Here is a 21306-nt window from a genome sequence, read left to right as displayed (position 1 = left end):
TGGAGGGGGAACAAACACCAGAAACAGATTTGACCAGACGCCACCAGGATTTGGAAGAGGGAGATAGATAAGAGAGTTCGGTCTTGAGAACGGTGAGATATTGTTTCCTGGCTCTCCTGAGGGTGTACACACACTTGTTTCGGGCTTTGTGAAAGGAAATGAGATTTCCTTCCGTTGGATTTGCTTTCCAGGAGACGAAAGCAAGTTGTTTCAGGGCAACAGCCTCACCACAAGATTCCGCGTACCATGGATGGGAGGAAGGGTATGACAACTGAAGACGAGATGGGATAAATCTGTGCATGAGAGAGAGCAATTTCCTTTGAATGAATTCCCAGGATGAGTTGATGTCAGAGGCGGTAGAGATGGGAGACCAGTCCAGATGATTGATGGCTGCTTGAAGACCGTGCCAGTTGGCCTGAGTGAAATGCCAGACTCGTCGACGCTGAGGAGGCTCTCTGAGAATGGTCAGAGAGATGTCCACTTTGACAAGCACATGATCAGATGAGCCGATTGGAGCAGAAGAAGAGCAGCAGACATTTTCAGGGAAGTTAGTCATAACCAAGTCCAGAAGAGAAGATGCTCCATTGACTGAGATCTGGGTCGGGAAATTGACAGATAGTGTCAGTCCCAGTGAGTCGCAGACGTCCTTTGCTGAAGAGCCATGGCTGGTGAGAGAGGTACCCACACCCAGCCAACTGGCATGGTGGTAATTGAAATCACCACATATGAGGAAGAGAGAGATATATATGTAATGTAATGGTATATATATGTAATGGTATATATATATATATATATATATATATATATATATATATATATATATATATGTATGTATATAAACTCAACATCAAAATATACTTATCGAATCTTTAGAAGGACACTCATTGAAATCCTCCATGCAAAAATGAAAAATATTTGAACACAGATAAAGTTCAGCTATCTTTACTGAACACATGTCAATAAACAAGAGGTTGCCTCAATCACAAAAAACAAAAAGCATGAATATCACAAGGGGTGGTGCAACAAAAGTCACAGCACAGCAACCTGCAACACAAAGGCACGCACCTGAATACAGTCAAAACAAAATGACACAGGAATGGACACAACACTCCTAACAGTCAAGGACAGAATGACAGCAGTCCTCAATATTGTGTGTGTCCTTCCTGAGCTGTGATGCAGGCTGTACACCTCTGACGCATGCTCTGTACCAGGCGTCTGATGCGTTCCTGGGGAAGTCTGTCCCACTCCTCCTGCAAGCCTTGAATGAGCATTTGCCGGTTGACAGCCGTTAATCTCCTCGATGCAAGACATCGACCAAGCTCATCCCATAAATGCATAAATGCAGGCGTGGCATCTGAATTTTCTTGTTGTTTTCCCTGTCAGAAGCCTCTAAGGTGGCTATCGACAGCAGTAAATGAATGTCTAACCACGAGAACTAAAGGATTTCATTATGAGGGTCATTATTTAAAGAGAAAGATCCCGATACAGAACCACTCAAGCATGCCATTGTTGATCAACCAGGTGATTGAAGTGAAGTTCCCGTTACATAATCAGCCACTACAATTGAAGAAACGTGTTTGTAAAGCTGCGCATTTCAAAAAATGAAAGTTATAAGTTTATTTTGATGTTCATGAGTTTAGGAGTAGTTCATCTGTGCTCTTTCTAAAGCTATTGTTTTATTGAATTATTAATTATTATTAATTACATTATTATTGCATTATTGAACTATTTTAAAATGTAGGAGTAAGTGTTCATGACTTGGACCTCAAACTAGTTTAAATTTTCAGGTGCCCCTTAGGTCCTGCTCATCCTTATGGGTTTGCCTAAAAATACGAGAATAAAATGGTTAAAGCTATCTGCCACAAAGGATAGAAGTCCCTCTTTTGCTCTGACGAAGGGGAAAGCCCAAAACGTCAGCATTTTGTGATCCTTTGTGGCAGATAACCTTAATCTTGTTATATTCGTGTTTTTTTCTCTCAAGATGTGCCGCAAATCTAGGCCGTTAATCCCTTTGCTGGAATTAGGAACTGTATGTTTTTATGGGTTGGCCTGTTTGGCATTCCCATCAAATAATACTGAAAATTATCTTCAAATCCCATGAACTGTACCGTGGTGATTAATGCCCATCGTCTACTCGTTGTCCTTGTAATTATTGTTCAAATATACTGAAGTCTCCATTGAAAGTTCCACGGTGTTATTCACAAAGAGTAGGCGAGCTCTCTCCAGCGCACTGAATATGTTCCAAATTTCTGCTGTTACGTACAAGGAGCACTGCATCAGTGGCACAGATGCGCGCACCCCCAGCAAATAATGCTACCCACAGCCACTTGTCGATTATAATAATATTAAGACTGAAGTCTCAGAATGTCCTTGTCCTGTAAATTATATAAGTACAAACTTCTCTGTGAAATTTGCTTGCTGTACAAAATATTACAATAACGGTTAAACTCCTGATGATTAAAAACGATATTGCTATTCCAACTAAAAGTTGAGTTGTTTGCTTGGTTTCTCGACAGCAATGGAGTGTCCAAGTCACAAGTCCTACTCAGCTTGTGGTCCAGCGTTGGAACCCACCTGCTCTGACAAGTACGTCATTTTGAGGATTTCATTCATCTGTTTATTGTTTCAAATTTCATCAACCATGTTTTCTTCCTCGTTTTCCCTCACAAGCTGAACTGAATTATAGTAGTCAATCTTCTACGGCCGTGAGTAAAAGCTGAATTATAGTAGTAACTTCATCCAAAAAGAACTTTAAATGTCGGGAGCACCCCCGGGAAGGTTATAGGCGAGGTGGCGAGGCCGGTCGAGGCTGCTTCGGCTGGTCTGGGCCCATTTCGCAATTAAAAGCTGAGCTGAATTATATTAGTCGATCTTCTACAGACGCGAGTAAAAGCTGAATTATAGTAGTAAATTCATTCAAAAAGAACTAAAAATGTCGGGACGGGCCCCGGGAAGGTTATAGGCTAGGTGGCGAGGCTGCTTCGGCTGGTCTGGGCCCATTTCGCAATTAAAAGCTGAGCTGAATTATATTAGTCGATCTTCTACAGACGCGAGTAAAAGCTGAATTATAGTAGTAAATTCATTCAAAAAGAACTAAAAATGTCGGGACGGGCCCTGGGAAGGTTATAGGCTAGGTGGTGAGGTCGGACGAGGCCGCCTCGGCCGGGCTGGGCCCATTTCACATTTAAAAGCTGAGCTGAATTATAGTAGTCAATCTTCTACGGCCACGAGTAAAAGCTGAATTACAGTATTAAATTCATTCAAAAAGAACCCGGGCAACGCCGGGTGCTTTCGGCTAGTTTATCAATAAAAAAAGGCTTTATGGATTCGGAAAGTTTTCAGTTCAGATTTCCATGTGAGCCGGGGTTTGTAAAGTGAAGTGAAACATGTGAAAAACACGTAGTCGTTGTGGCTCATGCTACTGTCATCGTCGCCTGCAGTTTTTGTTGTGTGTGTCCTCCTTCCGTGTACTATTATACAGTATATATTTTTTATTGCTTCGAGAAGTATTACTATAAATAATTTTGTGTGCTCCTTCCATGTCAGTCACGCTTTATTCTGAAATCTAAAGGGTTCCTCCTGCTGTACCGTTGAAACTGTTGCATTGAAGCTCCAAGTCCTGTTTCTTCCGCTTTCCTCCCGGAATGGAGTGGTTTCAAAACAGACATCTTTATAATTAAACTGCCAAAAATTTTTATTCCAAGTAAATTGATTATTAGTTTTCCAACGGTACCAATTTTAGTATTGTACAACAGCAGGGGCCCTTTAGAATTAAACGTAGCGGACACACAGACGGACGCTTTTCCTTTTAATAACAGATAAACCACATGAGTGAAATGAGGATACTGAAGGAACTGCGCTCCAACGCGAGTCGAAAGAATTGACGCGACCAAAGACGGAATTCGTCCGAGTTGCTTTATTGAAACAAAACAGCTCAGGTATTCTGACAAGCCCGTTTATCGGGCAACAATATATATACACATTTATGTCGGGAAGTTTGCCCGGCAAAAGCTATACCGGGCATGCCCGTGTATCAAGGGCGAGCCTTGGAAAGGCGAGTCTGGACCTGCCCGGGCGTGTTTGGCTGCGGCCTGGCAAGTCGAGGCTGGGCGTGCCCGGGCGCTCTGGGCGAGCACTTGAAAGGCGATAGCGGGCATGCCCGGACGCTCTGGGCGAGCCCTGAAAAGGCGATAGCGGGCATGCCCGGACGCTCTGGGCGAGCCCTGGAAAGGCGATAGCGGGCATGCCCGGACGCTCTGGGCGAGCCCTGGAAAGGCGATAGCGGGCATGCCCAGACGCTCTGGGCGAGCCCTGGAAAGGCGAGAGCGGGCATGCCCGGGAAAGACGAGACCGGGCGTGCCTGGGAGGTTCGGGCGTGCCCGGGAACAGTGAGTCCGGGCATGCCCGGGAGAGGCGCGTCTGGTCGTGTTCTGGCCGGTGCAAGGCGATTATGTACATCCAGCGGTAACCGCTACAATACTTTCATTTAGATTTACACTTGCAGATAATTTGTGGAGCCAACATGTCTATGTCCAATTCCACGTAGTCACGCACTTACGCCCCTGACATGCACAACACTTCTCTCCTCTAACCACGCAGTTTCTTGCACATCATCAATCTTGTGTTCCCCACTTCGTACACCGATAAGCATAACCATCTTTCCATTTAATCATTGACAGGCGTGAGAAGGAAGGGATGATTGAAGGTTGTTTCTGCCCGGAACAATCCATGGCTCCAAATGAAAGATCAGATGCGTGCGTCACTTCCTGCGGTGAGTCCCTCACTCTACAGCACGATTGCCATTATTACTGAGTGTACGCTCACAATGAGAACGAATATCAAGTTAAATTCAAGCAAGCTCGCTTTGGTTTTGCCTCGCCATTCCTCTTCACCACCTTGTTATTTGGAAGGGGGTGGGATCATACCACTTACATTTTTGAAGGCAATCTCATTCGTATATTCAATCAATTTTTAGAATCCACCTGTCATCTTGGGCTGCCAGGAGAGCTCAGAGGTTATTCACTTCCTTTTGAGTTCTCTTGTCTGTGTCTGATTACCAAACCAAATATAAACCGTTTTTTTATACAAAAATCGAGGCTCATGGAAGAGCAAGTTGACAAATGCTAGAAGGCAGCATAGTGATAGTGGAGCTGCAGATCAGTGCAACAAACAATGCAATGAGCTAATTGATGGCAAAAGAGAGGGAAGGGGGGTGAAACACAATGCTCTGCAATTCAGAGGGTTGTGTGAGGACTGGTTAATGAAGGTATAAAATATTGTGGGTGTGGTGAGGGTGCCGTGAGATATGGTGCACTGCCTGCTTGAAGGAGAGGAGAAGAGGCAATAAAAAAAACAATGACCACTGACCCGTCTGTGACGTGATAGCAACAGGCCTTGTGCAAAGGCCTCAATGAGGGAGTTGTCAATAATGTTGACAGCTTTAAATTCCATAGAATACTTTGAGGGTTAGCATTCGTTGACATGAAAGATCCCATCGTAACTTCTGAAAAAAGATGGTTATTTTGTACCAGACCGCATCCAAAATTTCTATTCTTGACATGACTACCACTGGTGAGAGCAATGGTAAACCGCTCAGTGTATTATCTACCTATTGACTGCATTGGCATCGTCTATCGGCATTGGCAAAGCCTATGCCTTGAACTTTTTTTTCTTTTTTTTTGTATACTGAATCGAGGCTCGTGAAAGAGCTAACATTTACTTCACAAACAAATCGACCAGACAAACAAAATATATAAAAAGAAGGAGCGGAAAACAAGATGGGGAGAGAAGGGGAAGCACACAAACACAACATTTGAGAGCAGGGAGATGTGTGGAAGGGAGAGGGCTTGGGGGGGAGGAGGCGTGGGAAGGGGGGGGGGGGGAGATGGCCCTGAACAGATGGCCCTTGGCCCTTGGCCCTGAACAGAACATAATGTATTATTTTGTTGATATCTTTTAAAATTCACGAGACATCAACAATAAATGTTTGAAGAAGCATCTTCCGGCCTCATATGTGGTGACCTCGGAGACTGCACCTCCGGAGTGGACATCACAACACAACTTTTATAGTTCGTTATTCTTGTTTTATAGTTCTATAACCGATTTGTTTCCATTTATCAAGTATTGCTGCTACCTCATGTTGCTTGTTCTGAATCCTGATCCTCTTTATCCACTCCCCCTTTTTTCAGGCTGTATAAAGGATGGAAAACAATATCAGGTAAATTTGTGTGTTCATCATTATCAACCGAAGGAATAAATCATTTGATGTTTTTGCTTCACTCTTCATTCAGCAACAGAGGTTATGTTTGCTTTTAAAAATACGTGTACACAAGAGACCAGGCCCATTGGCTTATGACATGCCAACCACACATTATTTCATTTCATGTCCCGCCTGCTGGCATTAGTTGGTAGACGGAAAAGATCCCACAGTGTCCTTTGCGAAGAATAGGCGAGTTATCGCCGGCATCCTGAGCAAATTATAAATTGCTGCTCAAACCTACATGGAGCACTACATCAGCAGCAGAGCGACGCTCCAGGTAATGACGCAAGCAGCAGCCACTCCATCCAAAGGTTTCTCAGTTCATTAGTGTATCTGTCCATGCCATGTCCACCTGTCCTCCACTGCCCCACCTTCACTATGTTGTGCTCTTCTTTATGGACATTTCACAAGCTTCGGTGATGTACAGTTTTTAAAAGGAAACATCTTGTTAAGTGAAAACAGAATATTCCGGTGATTATGCACTCCAGCAGTGCAAGATGTGTCAAAGCTTGTGCCAGAAGGGAAGCGTGGAAGGAAGAGTCACATGGTGGGACAGGGCTGGACAGGGAAGGAGTGGGAGTGATAGTAATGTGTATTTCTGCAGCTTTATTTGCCACAAACCGGTTCGTTATCCTAAAGCTATGAAACTTTGCATTCAATGGCCGTCCAATTTGTTTCATTTTCCACCCAAATGTACATCATTGAGGTTTATAATTTCTGGTTGGACATACTGCTGTATTTACGGTGGTTAAACACCCGCAAACATGTTCCCTTGTGCCACATTAAATAGGACTCTTGTCATATAAACTCGTGGTGTTTCACTTTAAAACGTTAACGAAGAAAGAAAAAAATGATGCGATGACTTGACTCACAACTGCAAACAAACTAACGTGTTATGTGCCGGTGTACGTCTGTTCGCAGCTCGACGAAAAGGTTGACGGCTCTGATTGTGAACACTGCCATTGTCAATTGATGGAAAACACATTTAATGTGACTTGTAAGAGCATTCCGTGTACAGCATGTGCCGAGGTAACAACAAAGCACCTCATGTATCATTATTATAATTATTAAAATATAATGATGAATGCTCGAACAATGCTTTCAGTTAAGATGGAATTTCAATAAATTTAGACACATACATGAATCAAGACAAATTTGATTGGTGCATATCTTATATTATATACAGTGCATTCAGAAAGTGTTCAGACCCCTTCACTTTTTTCTTCCTCTGTGATGCCAAACAGAGGCAGCCAAAACAGTTCAATCTTGGTTTCATCAGACCACAGAATCTTGTTTCTCACAGTCTGAGAGTCCTTTAGGAGCTTTTTTGCAAACACTTAGCGGGCTTTCATGTGTCTTTCACTGAGGAGAGGCTTCCGTCTGGCCACTCTGCCATAAAGCCCAGATCGGTGGAATGTTGCAGTGATGGTTGTCTTTCTGAAAGTTTCTCCCATCTCCACACAGGATCTCTGGAGCTCAGCCAGAGTGACCATCGGGTTCTTGGTCACCTCTCTTACCAAGGCCCTTCTCCCCCAATTGCTCCGTTTGGCGGGGCGGCCAGCTCTAGGAAAAGTCCTGGTTGTTCCAAACTTCTTCCATTTAAGAATAATGGAGGCCACTGTGCTCTTGGGAACCTTCAATGCAGCAGAGATTTATTTGTAGGCTTCCCCAAAATCTGTGCCTCGACACAATCCTGTCTCTGAGCTCTGCCGGCAGTTCCTTCGACCTCATGGCTTGGTTTTTGCCCTGATATGCATTGTCAGCTGTGAGACCTTATATAGACAGGTGTGTGCCTTTCGAAATCATGTCAAATCAATTGAATTTACCACAGGTGGACTCCAATCAAGGTGTAGAAACATCTCAAAGATGATCAAGAGAAATGGGACGCACCTGAGCTAAATTTAAAGTGTCACAGCAAAGGGTCTGAATACTTATGTCAATGTGATATTTCAGTTTTTTCTTTTTAATAAATTTGCAAAACTTTCTAAAATCCTGTTTTCTCTTTGTCATTTTGGGGTATTGAGTGCAAATTGATGAGGGAAAAAATGAATTTAAACGATTTCAGCATAAGGCTGAAACACAACAAAATGTGAAAAAAGTGAAGGGGTCTGAATACTTTCTGAATGCACTGTGTATATGTATATATATATATATATATATATACATATACAGTCACGTGAAAAAGTAAGTACACCCCATGTAAAGTTGTGACTTTTTCAACATACAGCTATTTGATCTTCAATTCAACAATATTGATAGATAAAGGTGATATAATATAACAAATATCATGAAACATTTACATTTTGTAGTCCATTGTATAATTTAAATAAACATAAATGCAAATTTCACATGTGGAAAAAGTAAGTACACCCCAACATTTATCAAATACATAAAATTAGAATCAGGTGCATCAGCTCAGGTGCAAATGATTAGAACATCGTTAGAGAGGATCTTGGAGGAACCTGTCTTATTTAAACCTAAGACATTTAGTTTGGTTTGCTCTTTGTTGTTGAAGTGTGCGGCGTCACCATGCCTAGATCAAAAGAGCTCTCTGATGCTTTCAGAAAGAAGGTTATAGATGCCTACGAGTCTGGGAATGGATTTAAAAAGATCTCCAAACAATTTGAAATCGATCATTCGAATGTCCGGAAGATCATCTACAAGTGGAGAAGATTCCAAACAACTGCCAACTTGTTCAGGCCAGGCCGCACCAGCAAGTTCAGCCCGAGAGCAGACCACAAGATGCTGAAAGGTCTCTAAGAACCCCAGAATGTCATCACGGGACCTACAGGTAGCTCTTGCCACTGTTGATGTCAAAGTGCACGAGTCTACCATTAGAAAGAGGCTGCACAAATTTGATCTACATGGGAGGTGTGCCAGGAGGAAACATTTGCGGTCCAGAAAGAACATCAGGGCAAGACTAAAGTTTGCCAATGAACACCGAGGCAAAGACCAGCACTTCTGGAACAATGTGCTCTGGACAGATGAGTCAAAGGTAGAGCTATTTGGCCACAGTACCAGAAGACATGTTTGGCGAAAACCAAAGACAGCATTTGACCACAAGAACCTGATACCAACTGTAAAGCATGGTGGTGGAAATATTATGGTTTGGGGGCAGCTTTGCTGCATCAGGGCCTGGGCACCTCACCATCATAGAATCCATTTTGAATTCTTCATTGTACCAGAGGGTGCTTGAGGATAATGTGAGGCCATCTGGCGGAAAGTTGAAGCTCAACCAAAGGTGGACCTTGCAACATGCCAATGACCCTAAACATACCAGTAAATCCACCAAGGAATGGCTGAAAATAAAGAAATGGAGGGTTCTGGAATGGCCAAGTCAAAGCCCGGATCTAAATCCCATCGAGATGTTGTGGGGGGATTTGAAACGAGCTGTGCATACAAGAAACCCCTCAAACATTGCATAGCTGAAAGAATTCTGCATGGAGGAGTGGGAAAAAATTTCTCCCAGTCGATGTCAGAGACTGGTAGACAGTTATAAAAAACGCCTACTTGAGGTTGTTTCTGCCAAAGGGGGCAATACCACCTATTATAGCCAAGGGTGTACTTACTTTTTCCACATGCGAAATTTGCATTTATGTTTATTAACTCAAGTGGACTATGTCCAGCTGAGTTTTTGTCGAGACCCAGTGTCCGTCGTCCATCTGTCGTCTCTCTGTCTGTCTGTCTGTCTGTCATCTGTCTGTCTGTCTGTCTGTCATCTGTCTGTCTGTCTGTCTGTCTGTAAACAATTTGATGCCTACGCTCTAAAAGTCAGAAATATTGATAAAATTTGATGAAACTTGTTATGCAGCATCTTCAAGACATAAACTAATTTGGGATTGCATTCGGGAGTTGAACGCCCAAAAATGGGCGTGGCAGGGCGGCCATATTGAAAATCTATTTTTGTCATATATGTTTAGCACATATAAACTATGTTGTTTGTGGTTATATTGTGCATATTCTAACCATATTGATATAGACCAGTTGAGTTCAGGTACCCTGGAACCTCTGTAGTTTAAATTAAACAATAGACTTCAAAATGTAAATGTTTCATGATATTTGTTATATTATATCACCTTTATCTATCAATATTGTTGAAATGAAGATCAAATAACTGTATGTTGAAATATGTTGAAAAAGTCAAAACTTTACTTGGGGTGTACTTACTTTTTCAAGTGACTGTAAATATATATGTAAAGACTGATAACAGGGAAGCATAAGCACTGACAGTGGAAATGGGAGGTCAAGCAAGAGGGAATAATTGATATAGGAAGAGTATGCGACCTCACAAGTAAACATTGGATTTGAGAATATTAAGATGAAGATGAGCTGACACCTTTTTGATAACTAGAGGGAAGGTCAGTGCTGGACAGAAGTTGAACAGTTCCACGTAGACAAAATGGAGATGAAAGATTGGAGGATAGCTGTCAACTTGGATGCACATCGATAAACATGGAGTGAGTTGGACAATGAGATCAATCCATCAACCCAGGGCTATAATGGCACAAACGATTGAAAGAGCTGATGGTGCAAGACCAGAATAAGTCGGTGGGAGGGGTGTTGAAATTTTGGTGATGTGGAGGAGATTAGGGGTGAGGGGGGACAGAAGGTAACAAATTGATCTGCCATAAGTGTGAGACAACCATTAACAAGGAAACAAGACGCATGAGGAGGCCGTTTGGACCATCATACCTACGCCACATCAATACCAGACCAAATATATCAATGAAAATGACGTCATTTCATTGGGAGAATGATGCTTTCAGTAAGATGGAATTTTGATAAATTCATGGTCTACATATTTTATGCACAAACATCCCATGACGCGAGTTATTTATGCATTTATTTAATAAATAAAAATAATCATGTGTGTGGTTGTTTCATCCAGGACGAAACATTCTTCACTCCGAACAACACCTGTTGTGGATGCAAAAAGACTCGCTGCATTGTTCCAATATACAACATCAGCCTTCAGGTGAGGAAACCATGTTTGTCTCTCTTCCTGGTTCTGCAGTCAAAAGGTACTGGGTTGTAGACTTGGCAGGTTTTGCTCAGTTGGTAAGACGAGAAGCATGTTGGTACACAGGATTAACCCATTCATTGGTATACAATGATACCCTTTCTTATATGACCATAATGTCTGCATCCCACAGCCTGGAGAGTCGTGGAAGGAGGACAATTGCACCAAGTTTGAGTGCCTAGGGGAAGAAGGGTCTCTGTTTGAACCTAGGCTGGTTTCATATAACATCATCTGTCCTGACCTAGATTGCCCCGCTGTAAGTGCCTGCACAATAGCCACTGAAAATGTACAAAGATATCAATATTCGGTTCTAATATTTTATATCAGTTTTATATTTAATTAAACCTGATTTCACTTGCACTCAAACCATGCTTGTTTTTTGTTGTTGTTGTTGTTTTTTTCCCCACAGAGTCTGCAAAGATTAGATGAAAATGGGTGCTGTAAAAAGTGCTGTACAACCTGCGGTGGTAAATCAACGTCTTTACCTTTTCACTGCATGACTTAATTGCCCGAACCTCAAGACCCCTAATTATACACCATATTATAAGTTGCTCTCATACACCACAAAGCCTGATGTTGGCTGAACGGTTAAGGTGGCTCGCTTAAGATCTTAGGATCCTGAGTTTTAGTCCCTGTTATGCCGTTAAATAACACCAGGTGGGCTGACTCAGCCTGTCATCCTTCCGAGGTCGGCAAATTGAGTACCAGTATCCTGCGTCGGAGTGGTGACCCCTCCAAGATTGTGCCCAATAGCCAAGACACTGCTTACGCAGCCATATGTATCTGAAGATGCAAAAGGATTGGTCTCTCTCTGTCTCTCTCTCTTTGTCTGTCTTTGTCTGTCTCTGTCTCTGTCTCTGTCTCTCTCTCTCTCTCTCTCTGTCCCTCTCCCTCTCCCTCTTCGTCTCCCTCTCCCTCTCGCTCTCGCTCTCGCTCTCGGTCTCTCTGTCTCACTCTCTTTGTCTGTCTGTCTCTCTCTATGTCTGTCTGTCTCTCTCTCTCTGTCTCTCTCCCTCTCCCTCTTCGTCTCCCTCTCCCTCTCGCTCTCGCTCTCGCTCTCGCTCTCGGTCTCTCTGTCTCACTCTCTTTGTCTGTCTGTCTCTCTCTCTCTGTCTGTCTGTCTCTCTCTCTCTCTCTGTCTGTCTGTCTCTCTCTGTCCCTCTCCCTCTTCGTCTCCCTCTCCCTCTCGCTCTCGCTCTCGGTCTCTCTGTCTCACTCTCTTTGTCTGTCTGTCTCTCTCTCTCTGTCTGTCTGTCTCTCTCTCTCTCTCTGTCTGTCTGTCTCTCTCTGTCTCTCTCTCTCTCTCTCTATGTCTGTCTCTCTCTTTCTCATATATGTCATTGCCTCCTAATATTATAAATCAAAAATACAAGAGAAAGACAAAGTATTGTTGCATCATTGGTTACCACGTAATTTTAGACATAAACATGCTGGACTGATTTTTAAACCTATTCTTGTGTCTGATTTTCCTGATATTATTGCAATATTTCTTTGTTGCGCTTGTAGGAAAATGTACAGTCTATCATCAGCAGGAAGAACTCAGACATGGAAACTGTTTTGCCAATGTGTCCATGGGAAGATGTCACGGCCAATGTGCAAGCTATTCCATGTAAGTTTAAATGTTTCCACATTGACTGTACTCACTCAACTATCATCCAGGATGCTCAGTTAGTTGGACAAGCAGAGCTCCTTGGATCCTATGAATTTGCATTTTGTCAATGTTGTTTAACTTTCGTAGTGGAAAAGTAACTTCGACCTTGAAGGCCCCAAAGACACTTTAGACCCACAAGACCTTAGACCCCAAATACACCGAAAACCCTTAAGACTCCCAAGACACTTAAGACCCGTTTTACCTTTAAGACACTTTCAATACTTTCGAGACCTTAAGATCCCTTCATCCTTTCGTCCATTTATACCCTTTCAATCCCTAGAACCTTTAAACCTTTACACACACCCCTTTAGTCCCTTTTGACCCCTTTCGACTTCAACACCATTTAAACCCCTTCGGGCTTACACCCTTCAGACAGATTAGATAGCATGGACCCTTGAGCATGTAGAGCTTTAGGCACTTTGACCTTTTTAGATCACAAATGAATTACAAACTAGAACGGCATGTGGTAGGGTGCATATCTCCACCAGACTACACAATTTACATTTTGTATCCCACTCTTAGTCCGGATCTGGATTCGGGCCTGAATCAAAATCTAATCGGCTTGTTCTTGTCACATACCCAACTCATCCACCTAGTTTTGTCATAAGTCATCCACAATTGTTTTTGGAATATCATGTTAAATATCGTTTTTGCCTCTACCATTCAATGGTGAAGATTCACTTAAAAGAATAAAAAAATTCTTGTATCTGGGTCCGAATTCGGATCTTCACCAAAATTGAATCGATTCTTCCTTGTCACACACCCAACCTGTCCAACAAGCTTCGTCCAAATCCATCCATAACTTTTTGAGATATCCCTATTCACAAACAAACAAAGACAGACAACCAGACAGGGGTGAAAACATAACCTCCATCCACCTTCAATGGTGGAGGTAATAAATAATATCATCAATATTACCAATACATTTGTACAAAATAAATGTTTGTATTATGATTAATGTAAATCATGACAACACAGCAACTCACGTGCAGTCATTATCCTTAGCTAAAGCAAGCCTGTGCTTCTGTAGCGACGTGTGTTGAGGCGAGCGTAGCTAGCCAATCCACGCTAGTATATCTACCATATGAAACACAATGTCCGTTTGTGTTTGTACAGATGTATGTCCCCCTTCATAAGGGTAGGTTTTAAAGGCCAATATTTTAACACGATTGTGTGTTCACTATGTTCTATCTTGAGGATGAAACAAATTCGAAAAAACTTTTTCCATAGAAGAGTAATTATGTCTCTCCTGTTGAAATTGTAGACTGTGGATTACAAAATGAGCCTCAAGGGCGGTGCACAGAAGTGTTAATTTTTTTAATAGCAAAATTTTTGTGTACTAGGTCGAGGCTTGTGTAATAGCTAACACATAGAACATATAATAAAAGGAGTGGTAGACAAGAGGTGGAGAGAGAGGGAAGTACAACAACAGTAGAGAACAGACACATCAGGAGATCTGAGGAAGGGAGAGGGCTGGGGTGGGGTACATGGGATAAACAAGATGGACACTACAGGGGCCTTCAGGAAATAACAAGCGTTACGCCTAGGTCCCCCGTCGGGGAAGTGATGTGAGTTGACAAAGTGGAAGATGCAGAAAACATGCTATGATATGATATTTCGCTCACAAGGTTCAGACATACATACATCTTGGATTTTGACGTGGCGACCCAATTTACAATAGCGTTCTTCCTTATGCCGAGATACACCCACACACCAAAGTAGAAGTCGGTACTTCGCTTATTTTTCAAGATATTCAGCTCACAAGGTTCAGACATACATGGCGGCGGCCATCTTGGATTTTGACGTGGCGAGCCAATTTTCAATAAGGTTCTTCCTTATGCCGAGATACACCCACACACCAGATTAGAAGTTGGTACTTCGCTTATTTTTCAAGATATTTCGCTCACAAGGTTCAGACATATATATGGTGGCGGCCATCTTGGATTTTGACGGGGCGACACAATTTTCAATAGCTTTCTTCCTTGTGCCTAGATACACTCACACACCAGATTAGAAGTTGGTACTTCGCTTATTTTTCAAGATATTCAGCTCACAATGTTGAGACATACATGGCGGCGGCCATCTTGGATTTTGACGTGGGTTGCACCCACACACCAAATTCGAATGCGGTCCTTCGCTTACGCACGCACGCACGTACGCCCGCACGCAAGCCCGCCCGCACGCACGGACGGACGGACGGACACACGGACGGAGGGGAAAACCATAGTCCCCCTTTCGCTCCGCGGTGCGACGGGGGACAAAAAGGAATTTAGGGAGGTGGATTTGTGGTGGATTCACGGCGGAAGAAAAGATCAAGATTTTGGATGGGGGAAGATAATAGATGGTGGTGGACAGCTATTTTGAAGACCTGGAGGGAGGAGTGGGATTGAAAAGATTGTGGGAGTTTGTTTCAGAGGTGGGAGAAAAGAGGAATGAAAGAGTGAAGGTGAGCAGAGAGTCTTGATTTTGGCAGTTTAACCATAAGAGGATTGCTGGTAGATCTTGTGCGTCCTGCAGGAATATTTGGGGGACAGAGCACAGACAGAGCAGGGGGAGCTAGGTCGGAGAGGAAAGAAAGACGGCCAACCTGCCTGTGGTGAGAGAGTGAAAGACCCATAGACTCAGCTTCATCACCGGAGATTCCAATCATCTTGAAGGCCTTGGTTTCCACTGCGTCAAGCTAAGCAAGGTGTGAAGCAGGGGAGCCAGCCCAGAGGGGAGAGCAGTACTCCATCAAGCTGCGGATGAAGGCCTTGTCGGTGGATAGGAGTTCAGGTGTGTAATGGAAGGACTTTGTAAGATTGAGGACGCCCAGTCGGCGGCTGATTTTGGAGGCCAACTTTGAAATGAGGTTTGCCCAAGAAAGATCATGGCTGATAGTGAGATCCAGGAGTTTGTATGACTGAACCCCCTCAAGAGGATTGTTAAGGTAGTAGGTAGGAGGGTTTGGTAGGTGGTCCTTTTTGAGAGAGAGCTAGTGAGATTTGTCAGGATTGAAAGACGTGTTCCAAGGGTTTGACCAGTTTCTGATTTTGTCAAGGTCTGATACCCTAACCCTCAGACCTTTTAGACCCCAACTACTATAGGAAATATTTGCCGTGACTAAGGCGAGTGGATTCTCGTTGGAAACGTCCAGTCCAGCTGTTTTTAATTATAAACTTTCACTCGTGTAAAACACTTGATCGGTCAAGTGTAGTCCTACTTGCTGTTTCTGTGGCAACTATTGTTTATTTGTATTTTGCAAGTATCGTGCTATGTTCGACATCTTTATTTATTTTTCTACACCTTATCATTTCATCACTCATCACTTATCATCAGCCTCATCACTGCCAACATACAACTTTGAATTATTACCCTCGCCAGAGGAGAGGGTATTGTATTTGAGTCCGTTTGTTTGTTTGTCTGTTTGTTTGTCTGTTTGTCCACACAGAATAAATATGATTTTCTCTGCAACCATTGGTCCGATTGACAGGAAATTTTCACCATAGGTGCAACTTCACCTGTATAATTTTTTTAATGATGATTATGACGTCATAGGTCACGTTGTTCAGCCGCCATCTTGGAAAAACCGAAAATCTTTTCACCTCTATATCTCTGAAAGCGCTAAATAGAAAAAATTGAGACATGGCTCATTGTAAAGATTTCTCCATGGGGAATAAAATATGTTAATGATGATGTCATAGGTCCCTCCATTATGACGTCATAATTCGACAAGTACAAAACTTCATCCAATCAAGATGAAACTGATTGAGCGCCATGTCGGCATAAACTGGTGGAGAAAAAAAACAAAACATGATGACGTCATCGGTCACGTGTTTCGGCCGCCATCTTGGAAAAACCGAAAAACTTTGCACCTCTATATCTCCGAAAGCACTAAATAGAAAAAATTGAGACATGGCTCATTGTAAAGATTTCTCCATGGGGAATAAAATATGTTAATGATGATGTCATAGGTCCCTCCATTATGACGTCATAATTCGACAAGTACAAAACTTCATCCGATCAAGATGAAATTTCGAGCATAATCTAGGAATAAATGAGTTTAGAAAAAAAAAAAATGATGACGTCATCGGTCACGTGGTTCGGCCGCCATATTTGTTTTAACACAAAAGCCTTGAAAACCACTGAAAATACATCCAGGCGAGGGTTTGCAATCTCTGATTGCTGTTTTTCTTGTTTATTTATGCATATACACTTTACCATCTCCACTACAAACACACAACTTTGAATTATTTATTTATTTTTAAACACTACCATTACCACTCCACTACCTGCATACCACATTGAACCTACATACTTTCTATTCAATCACACACTTCCCCTCATCAGTGGGTGTTTCTTGGTGGCTTTTGGAATGTCACATTTTTGCCTCTGCTTTGATAAATGCATAAGCCTTTCTTTACTTCCTCTTACTCGGTTGGCTCCAGCAGGCAGGTTGCTTTTTTATTAAAAAATATATAATGTAGAGATTGTGTTGAAAGGTTCTGGATCATAAAAGGAATTACAGACTCTTCATATGTATTAGCAAATAATAATCATCGATGATCAAGAGAACAGTTTGAATTGCAACTGTTAATAAATAATCTGCCAAGGGGGCGGCAGTAGTTAGACGGAGGGGGGTTTAAAAGTATAGAAGTAAAAAATGCAGGTAAGCTGGCTTGCAGTCTTAGATGTCAAGGTGTGTGCACATGTGAAATCCGGCCGAGTGGCCTCTTTATTTGATTCCAGTTCAACAGGAACGTAATCTAATCTGAAAAATCTTCCTTCCATAAAACCCAACAGGTACTCGAACCACACAAGCGCAATGAAGCACCACTGCAGTTGTTGTCGAGAGACAGCACTACAACACATGGAGGTGGAAATGTCTTGCAAACATGGTGTAAAGAAGGTGCTCTCGTACACCAATGTCGCAAACTGCAGCTGCATGGAAAATGAATGCGGATCGAGTTCAAACTGGCAACAGCAAAAGAAACACCTTCAGCACGTTTTTAAGGCACAATTGATACATTAAACTGCTCTGCACAACACATCCGGGTTCATTTTCGATATACAGTAGTTAGATTGATTGATTTTAACCGAGCACACCAAGCTATTTTCCTCAAATGGCTGATGCCAGTTAACCAAGTGTCTGTCCGACAAATGTTTGTCTTTCTTCATGTGAAACTTCATAATCTTTTTCTCATCGGTTGATTCTGGAAATCGGTCTCCATTTGCTTAAATTCTAAATACAGAGGAAAATCATTCTTTATCAGCTATAGGTTCAAGATTATTGTGAATGATCACGATATTATTTACACATCATTCTGTCATCATTTGCAAATATTGGAAATAAAGGTAATTCATAAAAAACAGGAATTTTCTTTCAGTAAATTGCTTGACCAACTCCTTTTTCTTTTCCACCCTACATACTGTATGCAGACTTGTATATTATTTTTAGCCGTGTCGCAGACGCTGCTCATAGAGTGCCCTATGCTGTTGTTGTTCTTCTTCTTGTTCTTCTTCTTGTTCTTGCAGAGAAGACAAAACCTCAAAGCTCCACCCATTCTGGGAACCATAGCTCCACCCATTCTGGGAGAGCCTTCATATAAACAAATATCCACCATTTTATTAACTCACATAGCTTTGAGGCCTGTTTTGTAGGCCCGTGGTGTCTTCCTCTCTCACACAGTTTTATTTCAAATCAAATTCGATATATCATTTCATTTTTCACAGTCGCGAACATAGTTTTAGACTCGGTTGAAAAAAAACGGGAAGAAAATCCGATGAAAGTTGCCCTTTATAGAACGAAATGAATTCTCAAAGGCCTGTAACTTCAAGTCCATTGAGATATTTTTTTTTTTAATCGCGGCATGGTCAGTCATACACCGCCCGAAATAAGAGACGGGAAAATGCCGAGATATATATATTTTGTTTAAATCGCGGCATGGTCAGTCATACACCGCCCGAAATAACAGATGGGAAAATGCCGAGATATATTAAAAATTCGTCCATTTGATGACGATCGTCACGATGAAATATTTAATTTATACGTCGTCACAATAATGTGGAGAGAGGAGCATAGCTTCGTTCACGTGTCGCCACACACGGGAAATTGCCGAGATTTTTTTTTTAAAATCGCGGCATGGTCAGTCATACACCGTCTGAAATAACAGACGGGAAAATGCCGAGATATATTAAAAATTCGTCGCCACACACGGGAAATTGCCGAGATATATTTTCACTTTGCACAAAAATAACATCAAGTAATCGAATCAATAGGAATGTCCTGTGCCTATAACATCGACGTTATAGGCACAGCTGCATCTCGGCATTGTGTAACATCGACGCGGCTTTTGTTTTAATTAAAACTTTTTGTACTTGTTTAATACAGGATACAGAGAAGCTCGTGGAAGAGTTAGGGTAAAAAAGCAAATAACCGAGTGTGGCGGTGGGACCACAGTTGGACAAAGGCAAGTGAATGAAGAAAGAGGAAAAGAGAAAGGGAAACACAGTACCTGCAAGAGTTCATCGGGGTAGAAAAGATTGTGCGTAAGGATGGGGGATAACATGAGATTATTATTACCTCTGCCACCAAAGGTGGATGGAGGTTGTTTTCACCCTTGTCTGTCTGTGGACAAGATATCTCAAAAAGTTGTGGACGGATTCGGACGAAATTTGGCAGAGAGGTAGCGTATGTGACAAGGGGGAAATGATTGGATTTTGGTGAAGATCCGGATCCGGCTACTATAATTTTAAAAGTGATTCTTCACCATTGGGAGATAGGGCAAAAAACGATACATAGCGGGATATCTCAAAAAGTTGTGGACGGATGATTTTGATTAAATGTGATTCTGTATTGAGACTTTCTGGTCTACTCTAGGATAGAAAACGCAAACAGTTCACCTGGTGGAGGTATGCTCCCTACTGATGCCGTTCCAGTTTCATATGCAGCCTACGGCTGCTGGTTGCATCATTGCTGAGAGCATGGCTGTAACCATTGATGCAGTTCCCCCTGCTTCCATTGAGCTGGCACTCATGTTGCCGACCTCGGAAGGATGACAGGCTGAGTCAACCCACCTGGTGTTATTTAAAGGTCCCATGTAATTCAAAAGTTTCTGGTTATTTATATATTAACTTGACCTTCCTAGTGAAGAAATCACCCATGTTTCTTTTTTAAAAATCAACAATGGGATAATTAGACCAATATTTTGAACATTTGTAGTGTTTTTCACAACTTGCTATGCCCCGCCCCTCAAAAAAGTGGAGTTCAGCGAACCGCAGGTCACGTGACCGGTGACGTCATCTCCAGAACGAAGTCCATGCCATCTCGATTCGCTATGCTTCGGCCCGCGATCCGTTCCGTGTAATTTGTACGTACTCTACTTTTGATTTGCTTGATCTTGATCTGAGGTATGCTGAGACACATGTGTGTCATGCCTCACCTCGTCGATAAGCCCGCAAGGTCGCTCCGTGGAGCGGCCTGCACATATTCAACTGTGTATGTGTGAATTGTATAAATAACAACTCACGGTCTGAGGTAACTCGGCTAAAAATTATCCGATTTGCACCAAATAAAGTTTATGAATGGTTGCACAGACCCCTACTTCTCACTAAAAGTGGAAACAGAATGTAAATTGGAGTTAAAATAAGTGTTTGATTTGTATCAAGCAAATGCACGTGGAGCATGCTTGCGAGCGAGCTGCGTTCTGGAGGTGACGTCACATGGATTACGTCATCGGCTTTGAGGTATGGGGCAGAATTTTTAGGGGCGTTCCCAAGTGGATCGGTTTTTTTTCATTTTTAATGTTTCAGAGTGAATATTACAAAAAATCAATGCCATATTTGAATTCACCATAAAAAGACTCATTTGGATGACATCAAATGCATTTTGAGTGAGATTCCATGTCTGTGGACCTTTAACAGCATGACAGGGGCTCAAACTCAGGACCATAAGATCTTGAAGCAGCCACCTTAACCGTTAGGCAAACACCAGGCTTATGACTTGAAATTGCGGTGCATCACTTGAAAAAAATAAAAATAAAAAAATTCTGAAAAAAGAGTGAACAGTACAATCTCCAGAAAGAAGTCTCCCAGTCTCCGGAAAAAACTTTCCACTAACGGGAGAAGAGAGCAAGAAAATAGTGCAGGTGAATTTGCGGTTCAGAGATTTTTTCCATGTGTTGATCGAATCTGCTGCTTCCGCTTCAACCTCAATAACGCTAACTTTTGCGAACCATACCCCTCATTCCTCCCCACACCCATTATTTGTCCTTCAACCCTCTTGTTGGTGTGTCTACTCTCTCTCTATATTTGCTTTTGTTCTTTTGCGTCCTGATCGTCAGTGCTATAGCTCTTTCACGAGCTTTGACCTTGTGTGCAGTAAGCCTGGATTTTGTG

General features: G+C 42.4%; 1 protein-coding gene across 2 annotated transcripts in view; it reads left to right on the top strand.

Annotated features, from left to right (window-relative positions):
• LOC137417009 (uncharacterized) overlaps positions 1 to 18281 on the top strand; it is a 93331-nt gene extending 75050 nt beyond the window's left edge. For both annotated transcript variants that reach the window (XM_078781646.1, XM_078781645.1), the window contains 9 exons: positions 2517 to 2586; positions 4680 to 4771; positions 6189 to 6217; positions 7181 to 7288; positions 11148 to 11234; positions 11413 to 11535; positions 11689 to 11746; positions 12786 to 12888; positions 17713 to 18281. In XM_078781646.1, the coding sequence (XP_078637772.1) occupies positions 2517 to 2586; positions 4680 to 4771; positions 6189 to 6217; positions 7181 to 7288; positions 11148 to 11234; positions 11413 to 11535; positions 11689 to 11746; positions 12786 to 12888; positions 17713 to 17941 (899 nt within the window). In that variant the 3' untranslated portion in view covers positions 17942 to 18281. The remainder of the gene's footprint in view (positions 1 to 2516; positions 2587 to 4679; positions 4772 to 6188; positions 6218 to 7180; positions 7289 to 11147; positions 11235 to 11412; positions 11536 to 11688; positions 11747 to 12785; positions 12889 to 17712) is intronic.
• Positions 18282 to 21306: the final 3025 nt, after the last annotated feature.

The sequence above is a fragment of the Myxine glutinosa genome, chromosome 7, assembly GCF_964187855.1.
Source record: "Myxine glutinosa chromosome 7, kmMyxGlut1.1, whole genome shotgun sequence".
Classification (NCBI taxonomy): Eukaryota; Metazoa; Chordata; class Myxini; order Myxiniformes; family Myxinidae; genus Myxine; species Myxine glutinosa.
Note: the sequence above shows the minus strand (reverse complement) of the source record. Positions and strands in the feature narration are given on the sequence as shown.